This window comes from Castor canadensis, chromosome 11 (assembly GCF_047511655.1).
Source record: "Castor canadensis chromosome 11, mCasCan1.hap1v2, whole genome shotgun sequence".
Lineage (NCBI taxonomy): Eukaryota > Metazoa > Chordata > Mammalia > Rodentia > Castoridae > Castor > Castor canadensis.
Window position 1 is genome coordinate 69,973,695 of NC_133396.1, and position 20,635 is coordinate 69,994,329.

Below are 20,635 nucleotides of genomic sequence, written 5' to 3' on the forward strand. Positions count from 1 at the left end.
TTGTTATAGATCTATTTAGGTAGTAAATATCATGTTACTTCAATTTTGGTTGGTCATATGCATCTAGAAATTTATCCATTTCTTCTTGATTTTTCAATTTATTTGAGTATCAGTTTTTAAAGTATTCCCAAATGATACTGAGTTTTTCATTGATAATTGTTTTGATAGTCCCTTTTTCACCTCTAATTTTATTAATTTAGGTCTTTCTCTTACTCCTTTTAGTCACATTCCCAAAAGGCTTATCAATTTTATTTATCTTATCAAAGAATACATTTTTTCATTGATACTTTGTATAGTTTTTTGGCTTCCATTATATTATTTTTAATCTCTCCCACTGCTGGTTTGGAGTTTAATTTGTTCTTATGTTTCTAGGAGTTTGAGGTAGAGCATTAGGTCATTTATTTGAGAACTGTCTGTGTTTTCAATGTAAAGACTCATTGTCATAAACATTTCCTTTACTACAGCTTTTGTTGTATCACACAGATTCTGGTAAGTTGTGTTTTCATTTTCATTAGATTCCAGGGAACTTTTTATTTCCTCCCTTATTTCTCTGATGACCTACTGGATGTGCATCAATGTTTGTTAGTTTCCAGGTATTTGAATGTACTCTGTTTTTTCTTTTCTATTTTTGTTTTTGATGAGTTCTAGCTTTATTACATTGTGATCGGACAGTATGCAGGGGGTTATTTCAATTTTCTTCTATTCGTTAAGACTTGCTTTGTATCCTAAAATATTACCTATTTTGTAGAAATTTCCATGACCTGCTGAGAAGAATGTATATTGTGCTGCTGCTAGATGACATACTCTGTTGATATCTGACAAGTTCATTTCATTAACATAAAGTGACCTTTTTTGTCTCTTCTGACTAAATTAGGTTTGAAGTCTACTTCATCAGATATAAGTGTATCTACTCCTACCTGTTTTGGGGGCTTATTGCTTGGAAAAATCTTCCTCCACCCTTTAACCTTAAGACAATGTTTGTTTCTGTAAATGAGGTGAGTTACTTGTAAACAACAAAATGTTGGGTCATCCTCTTTAATACAGCTCACCAACCTATGTCTTTTGTTGGTGGAGTTGAGATAGTTAACATTCAGTGTTACTATTGAGAGTTATGTGGTAATTACTGCATTTTGCTGTTTTTGGTGTATTTGTGTGTTTGTGTGTGTGTGTGTGTGTGCAGTTGATTTTTTGCTACTATACAAGTGCTTATCTGCTCATCTCCTGAAATTTCATTAGTCCCATCCATCCTTTCATGAGTATGCTTATCTTCTATTTCTGTGTGTAAGATTGGTCATTTAGTGGTTTGTTCATCATGAAAGGCTTTCCTTCTCCACCAAATATGAATGGTAGCTTTGCTGGGTAGAGTAAAAAATATTTTGTAAAGTCCAAATTTCTTCCTTGTTGTGGAGAGGAGTGGGATTTTTCTTGTGGTCATTGAGTACTCTGGACATGCCCCTCCAACTTATGGTCCTCAGGTTTTAGTTTGCAGTTCTCACTTGACCCTCTGATTGGAACCACTCCCCCACTGTCCAAGTCTGAGTTTCTTTAGACAGAGGCTTTCTTTCAGTCCCTGACCTTCTTTAGAATAGATATGCTTGGGTAGGTGGAGGTTTGGGAGGATGCTCCACTCAGGCTGTTTAGACAAATGCTCCTCTTAGTTTGGAGGCAGTCAGTTTCAGCTTGCTTCACTTGGAGGCTTCTTTCAGGTGTTTGTGAGTCACTGAGAGTGAGCAGTGGCTCCTCTCCCTGACCAGGCAAGTTTGGGACTTCAGCTGAGACTGTTATGCCAAAAGGTTTTCTTGGGGATTGGGCCAGTCAGATTCTGTTCACTGCTGGACTTCTTGGAGGTGGTCAAATCATGTTTTCCTTCATATGCGGACTTTAGATCTAGGGCAAATACAGCCATGTGGTTGGACTTGGGTCACATGATAAAGGGAGAGCACACAAGGGAAGTAGGTGGATAGCTAAGAAACCCAAAGCATGAAAGTGTTTGATATCCCCACTACAGAGGAACTAATACAGAAACCTTAAAGTGACGGAGGTCAACATGAAAAGGGGATTAGGAACAAGTGTAAAGATCAATTGGAGATAAATCAACCTGGGTTGTAACACATTTGTATATGAAAGCAATGCTAGGAATCTCTCCGTATAGCTATCCTTATCTCAACTAGCAAAAACGCTTTGTCTTCCTTATTATTGCTTATGTTTTCTCTTCAACAAAATCAGAGATAAGGGCAGAACAGATTCTGTCTGGAAGCAAGGGGTGATAGGGCAGAGAGGGAGGGGACAGGGGATAGAAGGGAGAAATGACCTAAACAATATATGCACATGTGAATAAATGGATAAAAAAATGAGTTATTATTCCCTACATACTAGGTTCAGGCTTGGCTGGCCTGCTCCCACACTCCCTTCCTTTGTATACAGGAGCACAGTCTGAGCCTGGAGCCATGGTGGCTCTCCCCCACCAGGTAGTGTGGGAGATTTTACACAGCTTATTAGGCCAGAAGCTTAACAAGTTGGTGGCATGCAGTCAGATTCCGATAAACTGAGCTGGACTATGTAATAGCCCTGCAAACTGACAGTGGCTAGCTCACCTGAATTTTTTGTGAGCCCCTCTCTCTGGTTTGGAGGGATCCGCAGGTGGTGGTCAGTAATCAATGATTGCTATTTTTGTCCACAGTCTGGGTGTCCCCCAGCTCCTGGAAGTCTCGCAGCCCTATGTGTCCATTTATAGGACTTTGTGTGTTCTTTATGGATTGGTCCAGATAAAAAAGAATGCCTGCCAGTGGTGCAACATATTCCTGTTGGATCCCACACCTTGGCATATTTGTGCTTTACAGGGCTTCCTGAGACTTTCATGTGCTCTGAAAGGAGACACTTGTAGCATACATTAGAATTTTAGGATTAGGCAGTACACAGAACAACTGGAATATATTTTGGAGGCATGAATAACAGAAGATTATGATGAATAAAGTGTCCAGCATGACAGAAACAACAGAAGCAAGAAGAAACTCCAGGTTTTGATTTTCAGCAATTAAATCGACACAAAATTTATTTCTCAAAATGAAGCAAAGCATTGCTTAGAAATTTAACTTTATCACTTATTTATTTAGGTAGTGGAGTTTGAGTGCCTTGTAAGGCAGGCACTCTATTATCTGAGCTATGCCACTTGTCCTTTTTTGCCTTATTTTTCTAGTAGGGTCTCATGTTTTTGCTCAGGGCTGGTTTCAGACTGTGCCTTTTACATAGCCTTCCTTCGCAGTTGGGATTACAGGCATACTCCACCATTATCAGTTCATTTGTTGAGGTGAGGCTTCAATAACTTTTTGCTCAAACTGGCTTTGAATTGTGAGTGATCTTCCTTAATCTGTGCCTACAAATAACAGGGATTATAGACATGAACTACAACACCCAGCTTTAATTTATATAATTGATTTTTATGTTAGTAAGAAATGTTAGGTCTTGATTCTGTCAAGTTGAATAAGAGAAAGCTGGAGCACAATGTGATCACTGTGCACTAAGACAGTTCATTACAGAGTTTTCTGTGCTTGTTAAGATGTATTTTTAACTTCTTAACATTTTTTGTAAATTCTACAACATCAAGCCATAGAAAAGGTGAAAATAGTGAAAATAAAGGGAAAGAACAAATGACGGACAGTACCCAGGGGAAGGTGGCGTGACAAAAGCCTATAAAATCATCCTTCCAACAGAAGGGAAGAGTCCATATGTGGAACCAAATAATGTGAAACAAGATATTGATCCGTAAGTAGATCAGATAGTGATCATTTGTGTCCTTCATAAAGGGGTTTCAGTGGGAGGATGTGTCAGAATCCTTTCTAAGGTAAACTAAAGAAGCTCTCAAATTGGAGAAAACAGAAATTTTCTCTGAATAACTGGAGAAAGATGAAGTTATACATGAAGAATAACCTTTGGTTGAGGAAAAGGCTTAACTTTTTTATACTACTCATAATATTAATGATTATTTGGGCTCCACAAGAACATTCTGGTGCTGAGGGAGAAATCCATGACTCAAGGCAAAATGCAGAGGAATTCTGAGATGAACCCAATGAGGAGAACAAAAGAGGTTGCAATACAAAGTCCAGATAGGATGTCTAATTTTGAGTAGGAACAGAAGCATTTCCTCATGAAGAGTAAGAATAAATACAATAAAATAAAAAAGGAACAAAGATGTATCTTCATACTTGCTGCCTGGTTTGTCATTGTACTATGGTCTCATGCATAGTTCTTAATTCTTCTGTCACATTCCTAACAGTTGGATGATTTCTATGTTTGCACAGATACCTTCTAATACTGCCATTTTTCAAAGTAATTCATCACTTTATTTAACTGTTTAATTTAGTCTATGATGATTAAGTAGATGATATTGTCATGGACACAAGATGGGAAAATCCACGCATGCACTAAAGGGTTCCTGCTCTCAGAATACTCTCAAGAATGAGAGGCTGGAGCACCAGAGTTACAGGAAAGAAACTTTATTGATAGAGAAAGGCTGAGCAGAGAGACGCACAGCGGGGTCCAGAAACCAGGTGCCCCCCCTAGTGTTTAGTGGGGATATATACGTATGTAAGGCTTCCACCCTAACCCAAAGAACAGTTCATAGTGGAAGCCTATAGGTCCATTCTTGGCACATGTGGGCCTCCTGTACCTCCTGGTCCTCTGGCTGAGCTGGTTCCTCAGTTTCTCCCAGGTCATGGGGGCTTCCACATTCCTAAGATGTCATGGGGCTGATTTATGCTATGGGACTGTTACAAATTTTTACTGCCGTTAAAGAGATGGGATGTCAAGATCCAGTCTTTAGCTACTGCCAAACCCAAGCATGTGTTCAAAGGTCTACAGTAATAAAAGTGGGTGCAGAGTAACATTTGGAGTATGATGGAGTCTAGGCAAGAAGAAATGAAATGCAAAAGAAGGCTAAGGAGGCATGGACCAAAGCACAGGACATCTCTGATAATAGCAATGGGTCCCAGGAGAGGGAAAAGCCATGAGAACCAGTTGCCAAGATAGTTGTTAGGTTTACACCCATCCCAAGTTTGTACAGGGACATGGGTGATTTTTCTGATGTTTGTGGCAATGTTTCTTACCAGTTGTCCATTGTCATCAGTTTGAATACAACAGTGTGAATGGTTAAGTTTGCCACATATGCCACCTTCCTCAGCTAGAAGATAGTCTGAGGCTTGGCAGTTTTGATATAAAGTGGCATGCATTTGGGACTATTGTCTGGCCAGTAATTCTAAGGCAGAAGCAGTCTGGTTGGTGATAATTTCTACCACTGCTTGTGACCTAATGAGTCAATTGAGCATGAAAATAGGAGTCCAGTAACTCCAAGTCCCATCTTGTGTCCAGAGATCCTTGGGACAAACCCAGCAGTTGGTGAGATTAGTAATTTTGGCCAGGTAGTTGATGGTGGGGGTCCATGGGTAGTGGTGAAGGACCTGTCCCATTATAACAGGGGAGAAAAGAAGTATAACTTTCATAACATAAGTTGGATTATGGGTGGGAGAGAGCACAGAAAGAGAAGACTGAAAATTAGAGCCCCACGGTGTAGGCAGGTCCACTCTCAGGGAGAAGTCACCCATAGACCTATGTCTGAACTATGATTATGTGAGAAGATAGGGTGCAATGAAGAGGTAGTGGAGGAGATCTGACATAAGTTACTTTCCTGAGGGAGTCTTCTTAAATACAAATTTAAGATCTGAGGTGGGGTCTCATGAGTAGTGAGTCTCCTCAGGAGTAGCTTTAATGGTGACCGTGTTGGTAGGGGAAATCTAGCACTTGACTCTGGAGATGTAGATCCAAGATTCCAATCCAGCCACCCAGGTTCCTCTTGGGGTGGAAAGAAGCACAAGTTATGGTCCTTCCTGTAGGGGCTCTGAAGTCTCCCTGGATATGTGAGAAATTTTAATGAGAACCAAATAACCAAACAAAAGAGTGGAGGTGAAGAAGGGGCATGAGAGATGCCTCAGTGTAACTCGGTTAGGGTTTGTTGGAACTTAGCTAGCTGGGTGATATGGGAGGTAAGTCTGGCTGTTTCACCATCCAGAATGTCATTAGTGAGAAATGGACAGCCATATAGAGTCTCAAAAAGAGTGATACCTAGCTTGTTTGGGGTGTTTCTGAGGTTGCAGAGGGCCAAGGGCAGAAGTTTGGACCACTTTGGTTAGATGGTACTTGAGTAACCCATTGGCCCATTCCACCTTCCCTGAGGACTGGGGCCTCCATGGACAATAGAGGTGATCTTTTAAGTGAATCTGAACAGGAGAGGTTGTCCTTATCCTCCCAATGGTGGAGCTGTCTGTCCAGACTGATGGGTCCACTTGTTTCTCAATTAAGAGCATGGAGAAATACACTCCCAGTGGGGAATAGTATTTGGACCCAAAGTTTGGACAGGTGATCCCTTCCCAACAAAGGGATAAGGGTCTCAGGGACTAGTAGAAATGAGTGGCAGAAGTGGAGGTTCCCCCAAGAACATGCAAAAGGCTTGATAAAATAACTTTCTTTCTAGGGGCTGGCTTGATATGCCCCATACATTGACTTTGTTGTTAGACCTGGGCCCTGGAGAGAAAAAAATGACAGAGAAATGGGCTCCTCTATCCAAAAGGAAGGCAACATTGTGGTTTCCAACCATCAGGACTGCCTGGGACTCCTTGGTCTGGATGTTGAAAATCAGAGCCTGGACAGGAGGCCCTGTGACCCACCATTCAAGGCAGCCATCTGGCCTCTTCTCTGAGTGGAGACAGGGACAGTGTAACTTCCAATGGCTACTCTTGAAGAGATGGCAGTGTCTCAGAGTGGGCCAGGACTGTCTCCCACTCTGCAGCCCTGTGGACACTCACGTTTGAAGTGTCCTTCCTGTCCACAATGGTAGCAGGTCCTGACATTTGGTCCCTATTGAGAGGTGAATTTTCTAAGAGCTGCCACTAGGTCATGGTGCCTTCTGTCTTTTTCTCTCTTTCTAGTAAGGTCCTCATTATAGTATACAGAAGTAGTCATCTGTAACAGCTGATCTAATGTTTTGTTGCCCTCAGCCACCAGCTTTTGAAGTTTTCTACAAATGCCTTGGGCTGATTAGTAAAAAACTTATCTCCTAGGAGGAATTCACCGACCTGCAACTTGGGATCCACTGTGGTGTGTTTTGTAATGACCTCTTTTAGATGCTGTAAGAAGGCCATGGGGGATTCATCTGGCCCCTGTTGGACAGCAGTAACCTGGGAGTAATTAAGGGATTTGACTCTAGCCCTCTTTAAACCTTCAATGGTGAGGTGAATGAAATGATGTCTAGACCATTCATCAGCCTCATTTCAGGGATCCCATCCAGGATCCATCCTGGGAACAACTTGGGCCCCAGTTGGGACTCCAGGGTCCTCAGCTTCCCCTTCTAGGCATGCAGGCTTAACAGAGGACTTTTGTAGGTGGTAATCATTGCCAACCTGACTGGACTGATCAAGGACTCTTTGCCACTCCAGGGAAGCGAGGGTTTGATCTATGAGTAGCACATGACATCTTTCCAAGCCAGTTCAAAAGTTTGGATTACAGTAATAAAGGCTTGAATGTACTGGTCTGGGTCATCAGTAAAGCTGCCCAAGTCCCATTTAATTTCCTTAAGGTCGCTTAATCTGAAGAGGACATGGATTTTTTCCTGGTGGCAGCCCCTCCTCCCAGGAACTGGCTGGAGGAAGTAGTAACTGATGGTCACTGAGTAAAGAGGCAAGGGAGCTTTGGGTGTTGGTTGGCCACTTTCCTCACTCCCCTTCTTCAGGTATGTTTTTACAAAGCATTGTCAGGGTTTGAGCACCTCCCTTACACTGTTTTACCCATTGGGGATGTTCTTTAAGGAAAAAGAACAGGTGCACATAGGGGATTTCTGTTCATTTGCCATGCCTCTTGCAAAACAAGTCTAAATGGAGAATAGTATTGTAGTTAAGAGCCCCGCTCTAAAGTCACTTTTCTGGTCTCCAAGAAGATATTGGAGCCAGGCCTAAAAGCAAAAGAAAATCAAAGCCTTTTTGCAAAAGTTGTCAGGATCAATGTCCTTCTAATGTTTTAACAGGCATGCAAGGGGAGACCTCTCTGGAAATTGAGATGAGGAAGTTCCCATCTAGAAAAAGAACACATGGTCTACAATAGAGGGGGTGTTCCTATTTATCAACATCCCAATATAGAAATCTCTCCCAAAGTTGAAAAGGCCTTCCAGGTTGCAGTCACCCCACTGGCATGGCACTGACCACCTGTGACCCTGCCAGGCTTAAAGCCCAAGTACTTATAATGTCTCCAGTTAGTGAAGGCATCCAGTTCAAACAGAATTCATTGAAGGAAGGGCTAAATGAGAGACATAAGGGGGCCAAGGGGGTGTTGTGTGAGCCTGGGGTCAATTGCATCTTCTGGAGAAGACTGTGAGGAAAGGGCATCTTTTTGGAAAAGATGATCTCTGGGGGTGGCCATAGGAGAAAACCCAAGTGGCGTGTGCCATAACAGTGCAAAGACATTCCCTGGAGCAGTGCTGAAGAATAAAGGATGAGGCAGCAAGAGTGTAAGGGAAGACAGCACTGGGTGAGGTGTTGTAAAAATGCCCAAAATGGGCAGTCACGGGGACATATGTCATTCAAGGAAAAATGGGGAACAAAAAAAGGGCAGGGAACCTCCTTAGGGCAAAGACACTTTATTATCTCCCTACTAAATGAAGGCATGGTGTCCTCCCATATGTCCCTGAAGGTCACACAGTGTTGTCAGGGGCAAAAGGGCCACTGGGTCACAGTGCAGAAATGAGAGAGGGAGAAAAAGCCTAATAGTCGGAGGTATTCAGACTCACCCATGTGATAGTAGGGCAGTCCCATATAAACCCCAGAGCAGGCTTAGCATGCTGCACTCCAAGAAGGGATGTCGAGATTCTTCCAGAAGCCTTAGTGGGCTTGAGAAATTCCCCCTCCGCTTTCAGGAGAAACCTTCCTACAGACAGAAGGAGAAAGCAGCCTGAGAGTTCTGCTTGGGGGGCTCACCCAGTAGGGAGAATCCATAGGAGTGCCAGACAATCACGGTCACTTCCCAGGAAGACTTATTGCAGTTAGGCACAGCCAAAACCAACATTTCACCCTGGAGAGAAGAGGGTCCCTTCATGGTCACCAAGATGTCACAGGGAAATCCACTGATGTGCTAGAGGATTCTTGCTCTCAGGACACTCTCAAGAATAAGAGGCTGGGGCACCAGAGTTACAAGCAGGAAAGAAACTTTATTGACAGAGAAAGACTGAGCAGAGAGGAGCACAGTGTGGTCTGGAAACCGGGTATATGTTTATACTTTTAAACCATATATATATATGGTTTAAAATATATATCTATGTTTTTCTCTTGTTACTCTGTCTTGTTGTTTGTGTACTGGGGATTGAACCCATGGTGTCACCCTTGCTAGGTATGTTTTCTACAACTTTAGCTATACCTACAGTCCTTTGGAATTTTTTTGTGGGGGGAGTGGTACTTGGGTTTGAACTCATCAATTTGTGCTTGCTAGTCCCATGCTGTACTGGTTGAGCCAGCCTCCAGCCCCTTGTTTGCTTTTATCTTATTTTTGAGGCAGGATCTCCCTAACATTGCCCTGGCTAGTCTTGAATTCAGAATCCCCTTACCCCACCTCCTGAATAGCTGGGATCACAGGCATATATCTCCATGCTTGGCTTTAATCTAACTTTTACTATAAAGATGTCAGGTATGGTTGTTTTTACTGGCAAGAAAATGATAAGACTTTTTCTCCCCTACAACACCAGTAATAAACTTCACAGACATGTGTACCACTACCACACACTTCTGTACTGAACTCCTAATTCATATAGAAACCACAACAGAGTTAATGTGTCCTATATATTCCTTCTACAGAGAAATTTGCTCGGAATTTCTGTCAATTTGTTTGGAATTTCTTGAATTATTGTTACCACAGAGAACTGTGATAGATGGCTAACTGTTTCAGCATATATTGCTTCTACTTTTTGACTTGAATGTACCTGATATCATCTGGTTAGCTATGGGTGAATAGTTTCCTTTTTTAGTCTTAGTTATACCACATACGTATATTTTTCCTAGTTTTGTCCATTGTTTCCTATTTTTGAACTTTAAAAATGGACTTGTACGGGATTTACTGTTTTGACATTTGCTCCTTTTGCTAAATATTACATCTGTGATAGCCATCTCATTATTTTCTAGATATAGTTTGAACATGTCCCTTAGTGTATGGCATGAATTATATAAATGTAATAAAATTTTAGTGGCTGCAACATATATGTATTGCTTCCAGTTTTTGTCTATTGTGTATTAGACACACAATAAATAAGGTAGGTACCTAAGTGGAGTAATCATGGGCTACGCAGTGTGCACACTTTAAAATATGCTAATGCCTACTTCTCAATTTACAGGCCCTACAGCACTGGAGTTCCACATTTGACCAAGTTTTTTTTACTAAAATTTTAATATTTTCAAATCAATTTGGCATATACAACTATGCAATATGATATTATCATGCATTTTTTTCTGCTTTCTGTTGATGTTTCCTAACATTTCTTTGATTCATCAGCTATTCCAAAGTCTTTTTGTGAAGTGCCTGTTCAAGTCTTCTGCCCATTTTTAATAAAAAGCCTGACATTTTTTATAAGTGTCTAAGAATATTTTCATAAAGATGAAATATACTTTGGGGTTTTATTTGTTAAATAATCTACTAGTGTCTGACCTATCTTTGCAATTTAATTTTGTTCACATATAAACAAAATTACCATTCCTGTTCTTTATGGTACTGTTTTTCATATCATGTTTATATACTCCTACTGTATGGTAAGACATTCTCTTATCTCCTAAGAGCTTCATATTTCTTTCTTTCTTCATGTTCTCATTTTACCTTCTTAGAATAGGTCTGTGGCTTATAACTATAGGCAAGATTCTCCCTTTCCATTTGTGCAATGGATTCAGCAAGCTTGTTCACAAACTCCCCTATTCCCTGATCAACTGTAATGTTTCTGTCACCATTGCACTCACATCTTCAAAACCTTGTGTATGAAATTCTTCCCCTTCCATTCTCACTCATTCCTTCTCTGGTCAGGATTGTCACCTATTTTTCAATGACCTTATGTGGGTAAAGCAATAATTAATTTATGACTTATTAATTAGTTCTCAGGTCTTGTTCCACTTGCCTAAAATGGAACATTTGCTTTTCCTTATTTTTTTCATTGATTTGACACAATTGATTATTCCCTTAATTGAGCATGTGTGTTTTGTTTTATCTTGGTTCATTTGGCTTTAACTGCATTATACTGTGATGGTTTTCTTTTTTCATTTGTAGCTTTGAATTAATTTTCTCTTGATGTCATTTCCTGAGTCTTGCTTCTTAATATTAGTGTGCTCAGGTACTAGCTATCTTCTCTTCTCTGCTGTACTACTCTCTGGTAAGCTACATCTGTTCCTGGTTTTAAAACTATTTGTATATAATATTATATACCAGTCACTCCAGTCCTAACCTCTTTCCTAAACTACAGACTCATCTATCTGACTTCTCACCTCCATCTGGGTGATCAATTTTCTTTTCAAATGTGGTTTTCACCAAATGGAGCTGATATGTGTCCCTTCCTTTCTATCCAAAATTCCTGCAGCTGTGGCTTCACCCAGGCCACTTGACAGTGTATGGGCCATCCAGTGGCTCAATCCCAATACTAAGGACCATTCCTTTTTTTCTTAATTTTTATTTTATTCATATGTGCATACAGTGTTAGAGTCATTTCTCCTCCCTTCCCCCTCTCCCCTCCCTTCCCCTCACCACGCTCCCTCCCTTACCCCTCCTTACCCCTCGCTACCCAGCAGAAACTATTTTGCCCTTATCTCCAGTTTTGTTGAAGAGAGAGTATAAGCAATAATAGGAAGGACCAATGGTTTTTGCTAATTGAGATAAGGATAGCTATACAGGGAGTTGACTCTCATTGATTTCCTGTGCGTGTGTGCTACCTTCTAAGGTTAATTCTTCTTGAACTAACCTTTTCTCTAATTTAAGGACCATTCCTGATGAAGCTCTTTCTCTGAAAACCAAATTCAACTAGTGACATCACACTGTGTTTGTGCTAAAATCCTACTGTAGCTACCATTTCAATGGTTACCATATGGTAACCAGTAAGGACCCTTTTAGTTAATATTCCATTTGCTCATAGATGTATACTTCTGCTACTTTATCACATCTGTGGAAAAGGGGGTCATTCTTTTCCAGCCCATCATAAAAGTTCATGGCCAGCATCCCTGTAATGAAAGCCAGTAAACAAGAGGAAAGCATGGTGAATTTTTTAATCATAATTTTATGGATTTTTCATATTGAATAAAGACACAAGGCAAACTATCTACTTTCATGCTTAGGTTCTACAGAGCATGGAAAGTCACCCAGAAACAACACTGGACACAAAGTGTGCAATTTATTTGTATATAGACTAAGAGGGGCACAGAAAGGTCCCACTGTTTAAGTGTGAAGCCTGCCTCAGTGAAGTCATGATAGCCAAGAATACCTCAAATGGGGTCAAGGAGCATTCCACAGAGAGTTCTTGCACAAATCAGCTGAGAATGAAGCATGCAAAAGAAAGAGACACCAGGTATCAAAGGACAAACAGCTGCACAGTCTGGCCCCTCTGTCCGAGTTTTCTCAAAAACTTAACAATGGGTGCTAGTAAGAATGTTGAAAAAGAGCAGAAAGGGATTTCTTTGATCTTAAAATAACTCAAAGGTTTGATTTTCTCATTGCTTTTTTTCACTATGTATTTTAAGTGCTTTACATGCGGAAAGTTTTCTAATGTATCATATCCTATAAGAAAATCATGATGAATACCTGAAAACTGACAACTTAAGTAATTGGCTACAGTGTGGTATATTTAGCAACATAATATTGCCTTAGAAATGTGAAATTTTTCTTTAATCCTTGAGGAGAAAAGTCAATAATGCTCAGAAATGTGTAAAAAGAAAGCATCTTCTAAAACAATGCCTTGTACAAATTAAAGGAGGAAAAAGTACTTTGTTTTGAATTGTAGGGGCCCATAACTTGATTTACATGGGGACATTTTAATTATCATAAATCTTTGTAAGTCAGAAGGTGATATTTTTCTCAGTTAACATTATGGTAAAGAAATTACTCACATTTATATGACATATGTAATTGTAGTTTGGGGAGAGAGAGGCCCTAGGGATGAATATTCTGATGTCAATTTTTCTTCCAATGGGAGCACCTGTCCACTACTATGAGACAAGCATTTCAATTTAAGCCACCTGGCCTCTTTGTTTTTAGAAACCTACATAATGTTTGTGCTGCCAGCTCCTTCTGCAATTCTTTATTAGGCATAAAGACTCAGGCTGAGTTCTGGGTCTTCATTGTGTTTGCCTATCTTTGTGTATTTTAAAACACCTCAGAGACTGACTTTTATGCTTAAGTCAACAAGATGTAACTTCAAGCTTAACCCACTGCTGCATTTTATTTTTTGAATTTATAGTTGCTCCCTATATGAACTTTTCCCTCTTCTCTCCTTTCCTTTTTTGTATTCAGAAAGAAGAGAGAAAGTCTTCAGGTTAGAAGGTCCAACTTATTATGCTTCTTCTGTGCCTATATTTATCATATAACTATAAGTGCTGAACAATTATATTTACTACTTCAGTTATATAAGATTATTTCTCTGAATAGTACGACTAATTTCATCAGACTTGGGAAGCTACTGTGTAAGGTAAGTAACTTTGAGGACTTTATATTGATCAATCACAGGGTGTTTTAAATTGAGACTCAGTATTTACTGGAAAGTAGGTTGAAACCAAAGAAATATTGGATAACATTGAGAGTGATCTGTCTCTGCATTCTAATGAAGTCTTTATGAATCACTGTTCCTCTTGTAAATTTTATTTTTTTAGTTCATTTCTTCTATCATCTGATGTGATGAAATACCATGTACAACAGAATGTAGGTGATTTCTCTGCTCAGGAAAATTCTGTATAGTTTTGCTTTCATGCAAAGATTCAACAAAGTTTTCATCATTGGAACATTGTATTCATGTATTTGATTTTAAAATAAATACAGGGAGAAGTGTTATCTAATTTGTTTATAATATTCTATCTCCTCAGGGAACTCATAAATATCTGTAAAAGTGGTTTTGTCATAAAAATTCTTCATGATTTGTTCCAGAAAATGATTGCAGCATGATTTCTTCTTTGATACTTAGAAACTACTTGAGAAGGCTGTTCTTCCTTTTCCTGCATGGGGCAGGAAATATTTGTCTGTCTTTTTTTTTCATTTCTCCCCACATTTACCCTGGTTAAACGAATTTCTTTCCCAATAAACTTTACTATTATTTGTACCACAAAAAAAAAGAGGAAGTTCTTCCCAGAAGCAGGTGGGGAAAGGGACGGGAGGAGGGCAGAGGTGGCCCAAGCAATGCACACACATGTAAGTAAATGTAAAAATGATAAATTAAAAGAAAGAAAAGAAATAAATTGAGGCCAAAAGGAGAGAACATGTGAGTGGCTCTCCAGACATGATGAAAGTAAAGAGTTTTTCTGACCACAAACTATACTTAAGCTTTGCAATATTACACACCAAACACTGAGGATAGGCAGGTTTTGGAAGGTAGGAACAGGCAGAGAAAGACCTCGGTTCAAAGTTCTTTGAGAATTAACTATGAGATGACCATAACTTTGATCTGCATTCATCTAAAAGAATGGTCCATTGGCTTCTTTGTATTTCTCTATCATTTAAATGACTTCCTAAGTGATTTTATTTTAGAAATTGTCTTTTATGACACAATTAAAAGTGAGACTTTGTATGAAAATACTGCCTAGGAAAAAAAAATAATACATTGGGTTAAATAATATTAAGTGGCTTTTAGTTAGGGTCACTGTTTATGCTTGTTTCCCCAGGACAGTACCTGTTCATGTCAGCTGTCCTCAGGTCATCTCTAAAGCAGGCGTTGTGCAGTCTCAGATACCTTCTGAGTTAGATGATCACCACGAACTGTATCCATTCGTGACATAGAGCAGTATTTGACAGGAAAATGATAACATCAAAAGTTTTGTTTAAAAAAGAAAAATCAAGCCCTTGCCATTGGATCTGTTATTATTGAAGAGAAGAGATATGGAAAGCATGAGTTGAGATTCCAATAGTTAATTGTCACTTCTCTCACAGTTCTAAGGCCAACATAACAACTCAGCTGTTTTTTATACCCATATTTCATGCCAGAATTTGCACATGCAATGTGAGTGAAAACTTCTTTCTCGGTGATCGTGTGTCTCACATTAACAGAGATAAATGCTGAACCTCAATAAGCAAATCACTCATATTAATCATTTATTCTTTAGCTCTTTTCCTTCTGTAATGAACTAAGAATTGGGACTCAGTGGCATGATCATAAAAGACAAGCATATTATATTCTTTGTCTTACCAAAAAACCCACACTACCACAATTTCCAACAAAGACCTAAATAAGTTTTAGATGAATTACGCTATCACATATTTTTATGTAATACATATTCTTTATTTTTTAAAGTGTAAAAGAATTGCATATTAATCACTTTCTTCCATGGGAAAATTTCCCAAATGAACCCAGAGTATATTGCAATATGTATCACACACAAAACATCATTATTGAATAAAGAAAACATGCTAATTTTGAGATATTCCTTAATATACAAAATGCAAATGTCATGGACAATCCAATTCCAAAATAAGTAAAATAAAGAGAAAAATATATATAAAATGCACACTTTTGCCATAAGAAATCATATTAATAAAAATGTGTGTGTTCTTTGTAAATGCCATAATATGTGCCATGCCACAAGTCTGTTGCATTGGTGCTTAGAACCACTATTCAACAATTTTGTCTAACAGTTTGGTGATGAGCTTCTAAAACTCAGTAACCCACTTACATGGGAGATTGACCTCAGAGAACTAATCTCATGATACTGTGTTTTGTAAGCCAATCTAGAAGCAATGTGCATGTCAACCAATTGAGGAACAACAAATAAAGTTTATGTCACAAGAGCTATAATATTCTGAGTACATACTATACATTTACTTGAGAAAGGGATTAGTTAATACTTAAAGATATATAGAATTAAAAGAATACCAAATTTTAAAATTAAGCATAGGGTTCAGCTCAGTGGTAGAGTACTTGCCTAGCATGTGTAAAGCCCTGGGTTTGATCCCCAGCGTGGTCAAAAACAGAAAATAAAATAATGTATAGAAATAATAATTTTATATGGGGACCTGGAGTATTTAAAGTTGATTCATTCCTTTTTTTCATTTCACACACATTCTTTAAAGTTACTATATTTTTGTAATTGTTTCAATATGAAACATAAGTCAATATTGACAGATTGAAAGCATAGTACTCTTAAAATCTGAGGAAATGTAGAGCTTCTCAAGTCTCCTTTCCCTTTGTGAAAAATGCCAGAAAGATCTCCTGGGTCCCATTAGCAAGATTCAGTGCCAGGAAAATTTGCAGTCAGGAATGCAGACACCTGTCTCTTGATAGGGAGATATTTTTTTGTGTGTTACCATTTTCCCTGTTTGGCTTGAACGCTCCTCAGGGACCAATAGCAGTCACTTGGTTTAGTCTTCACTGGCTGTTGACCATCCTCTGAATCACTGTGAAACAGAAAAGACAGTCCTCCAAGGTGCTTGTTCTCATTTTGATTGAAGGGCATGACTGTGTGGTCATTTATATCATTCTCTAACAAGTGGGTAACTGTCTAATATTTGTGTTAAATTTCTCCATGGGAGAAAAAGAAACAGAATAAAGGCACACATCCAGAAAACAGTCGGTGAAAAGCTGCACATTTCAAGAATGAAAAAGCTGAAAGTGTATATAATATGAATGTCATAAATAAAAATATGGTTAAGAATTTACTTTTCATTTTTAAACCCCCACCTATCACTGCATGGTTGTGATAAAATCTAAAAAAGGGACCTGTTTCTCATGTTAACAGCCACTGGGATTCAGGTTCCAACACTTTCACCTTAACAATGTTCTGCCCTTTTCTTCTCTGCTGTTCACCAGCCAAAGAGAAGCCAACACCCTGGAGATCCTAACCAGAACCATCATTAAAGTGTATCTGTAGTCAGGCATGCTCCATGGATGCTTCACTTGTATCAATTCTAGGCTTCTTCAAAGTAGGGAGCATGTCTTATATTCTTTTAGGTCTGTTCAGAATTTTAAAACTCTGCCCCTTGGGCCTCAGGAAATATTTGTGGAATTAATGAATTGAGGCCGACTTTGACTTATTGAGAGCAGTATAGAGTACTTACATCGCCACTGCTTAACTATATCCATGTGACCTGGAGAAGTTTCTTCATCTCTTGAAGGCTCATTTTTTCTTCTTTAGAATGGACAAATAGCACTAGTAGTGCTAGTGTATTGTAAGGTTGTTTTGGAAAGTAATTTAAACAGTATTTATGAATCACTACACATTCTATAATTAATATGTCCTGATTAGTAGTTATAGGTGATAACATGCACAAGTAACATTATTACTTTTCCTAATTTGGCATTACATTACATTTTTATTGCTTTTATTTAATTTGGATTATGCTAGATTCTAGGAAACTTGTTTAGATGAAGATAGTTTCTGCAGTCAAATTCTGGTTAAAGAATGGCTCTAGACTAGCGTTCTTAAGCAGAAATCTTATAGGAGCCATAAAAAGTAATTTTAAATTTTCAAATAACCACATTAAAAAAATAAAAATAAACAAAATCAATTTTATGTTTTGTTTAATCAAATAAATCAAGAAAATCATTAATTCAGCATGCAATTGGCATAAAAATTATATAATCCATTAAAAATAATTTTACAAAATCAATAAAAGAATTATTAAATCTTTTTTATAATGTCTTTGAATAATGGCTACCATACTGAATGTATGTCCAATAATGTAGATGACAAGAGAAACTGTCCAAATATCCAATAAATACTCATAAATTTGGTAAAAGGTTTACCTAAAATAGTTATATATGCATACTCTAACTTCAAATTTAAGTTCAAATAAATCTCAATTTTGAGAGATATACTCTAGTATTTTTAAAATAAGTTCATTCTTTTCCATTCCTTTTTGCCTGAAACCTTACATTAATTTTTGCTCTCATTTCATTTGTGTTAAAAATTGTATGTTAATAGCCAGTAAATTTCTCCCAAAAGAAAGAAAATAAATGCCAGTTGGCCATCAACATTATTTTTTTCCCTTGACAGATAAGCTAGTTATTGGATTGCTTCTCATAGTTCAGAGCTCTTGTGGCTTTTTTTCCAGCAATATTGAACACCTAAAATGTTAGTACTAAAATTTTACAATGTATAAATGTTTCAAGGATGATACAAATTGTGTAACATCGGTGTGTTTATCTTTGCATAGGCAAAATAGATGCCCTTAATCAGTGCCTGTGATTCTGGATTCTAAATTTGGATTTAGAACTAGAGGATAGTGAAAGGAAATGGTTTGTGGTTACCTTCCTTCCTTATCTACCACTGTAGCCATATTCATGGCTCTATTTTTATCAATTTTGTATACATGCTCTTCGAGGTAAGATTGTACTTCAGAGAGAGAAAAAAAAGTAAATGCACATAAAGAAAAGAATACCACCTCTAAGTTAACAAGTGGTAGTGAACAAACCAAGCTCATTCTTTTTGAATGAGTAGTGGTATGATGTAAAGTAACCCAATCCTACTGACACTGTTCTTTTAGGAAATTGAGTTTTGAGTGCCATGAATAAGCATAATGTCTCTTGATTTGTCTGTGATTGCATCACAGTATTATAAATAAGCCATATTTTTTCCATCTTTCTGCCATACCCACCCCTGTCTTTTGTGAAACCCACAGAGTTATGGAGTGGGGCAATTATTCCATGTATGCTGACTTTGTCCTCCTCGGTTTGTTCAGCAATACTCCTTTCCCCTGGCTTCTCTTTGCCCTCATTCTCCTGGTCTTTATAATTTCCATAGCCAGCAACACTATTATGCTCATTCTCATCTACGTGGATTCTCGCCTCCATAACCCCATGTACTTTCTGCTCAGCCAGCTCTCCATCATGGACATCCTGTACATTTCCACCATTGTGCCCAAGATGCTGTTTGACCAGGTGATGGGCCAAAGGGCCATTTCATTTGCAAACTGCACTGCTCAGCACTTCCTCTACTTGACCTTGGCAGGGGCTGAGTTCTTTCTCCTGGGACTTATGTCTTATGACCGCTATGTAGCCATCTGCAGCCCTCTACGCTACTCTGAACTTATGAGTCGCAAGGTCTGCTTATTGATTGTGGTGGCAGCCTGGTTAGGAGGGTCAGTAGATGGTTTCTTGCTCACCCCAGTCACCATGCAATTCCCTTTCTGTGCCTCTCGGGAAATCAACCACTTTTTCTGTGAGGTTCCTGCCCTTCTGAAACTCTCCTGTGTGGACACATCAGCCTATGAGACAGCCATGTATGTCTGCTGCATCTTAATGCTCCTTATTCCCTTCTCTGTCATCTCAGCCTCTTACACAAAGATTCTCATAACTGTTTACAGGATGAGTGAGGCAGAAGGAAGGCGAAAGGCTGTGGCCACCTGCTCTTCACACATGTTAGTTGTCAGCCTCTTCTATGGGGCTGCCATGTACACATATGTGCTACCTCACTCTTACCACTCTCCTGAGCAGGACAAAGCTGTGTCTGCCTTCTACACTATCCTCACTCCCATGCTCAACCCACTCATCTACAGCCTCAGGAATAAGGATGTAATGGGAGCCCTTCACAAGGCTCTTGGAAGGTGTCTGTCCTCAGGAAAGGTAACTACTTTCTAAAGAAATTGCCTTTGCTGCTAAATATTGATAATAAGGATACAGGACTTCATCATCACCTTTGAATTTAAATATTGTCTGGAAAATTTAAAATGACACATATGCCAGCAATTGTAAGGAATTCTTGGGATTTAGAAAGATGAGATTTTAATAACTGAACTTTTCTTAAAAGGCTTAAGGGTTCTAAACATAAGACAGATTTGAGCAGAGTGGAAATAAAGTTGAGCATTAAGTCATCCATGTCTTGTTAACAAGACATACATTGAAGTAAAAGTGGTTTTACAGCCTGTTTCTGGTTATGCTCAGTAACAACAAAGGGAGTGCTCTTCAGCTTATCCTCTGGCTATTCAGTCTACCCATTGATAATTGCACAGTATCAGCTAGTGAAATATGGTTTTGGTTATATTTCAAATATTAGTTCAATATCTAACTTACTCTTATGTAAGTTTTCTAATCATTTCTAGAAACTGAAAGACATCAAGCCATCATTGCTTGCTGACAAAAATGATGTTTACTATGCCGTATTTTCAATAAATTCTGTCAACACAGCTTATAGACATAAAGTACATGTCAAATTTTGGAGACCAGCACCTTGAGATTTCCCCTTTCCTTTTTCTCCTATAATGCTTTGTTATGGTCATCCTAAACAATGGATTCAGTCTAAAAATGTGATTCTGTGGTATTGTAAATATGGATGGCTCCTATATATTCTATTTCACATTGTCCTCATATCTTAATGATATAATTTGACAGAAACAAACTTGGAAATTTAAATTATATTTCTTCACCATATAGCAATTTCCTCATTGCCTA

The 20,635-nt window shown here is 38.6% G+C and overlaps 2 protein-coding genes across 2 annotated transcripts in view; both read left to right on the forward strand.

The window, feature by feature from the left end:
- The window catches only part of LOC109674272 (thyroid receptor-interacting protein 11-like), a 939,645-nt gene that overhangs the window by 137,380 nt on the left and 781,630 nt on the right, over nucleotides 1-20,635 (forward strand).
- On the forward strand, nucleotides 18,872-19,825 carry LOC109678556 (olfactory receptor 2T27). Its single transcript, XM_020154060.2, has one exon. It carries the CDS (start codon nucleotides 18,872-18,874, stop codon nucleotides 19,823-19,825), a length of 954 nt encoding a protein of 317 aa, XP_020009649.2.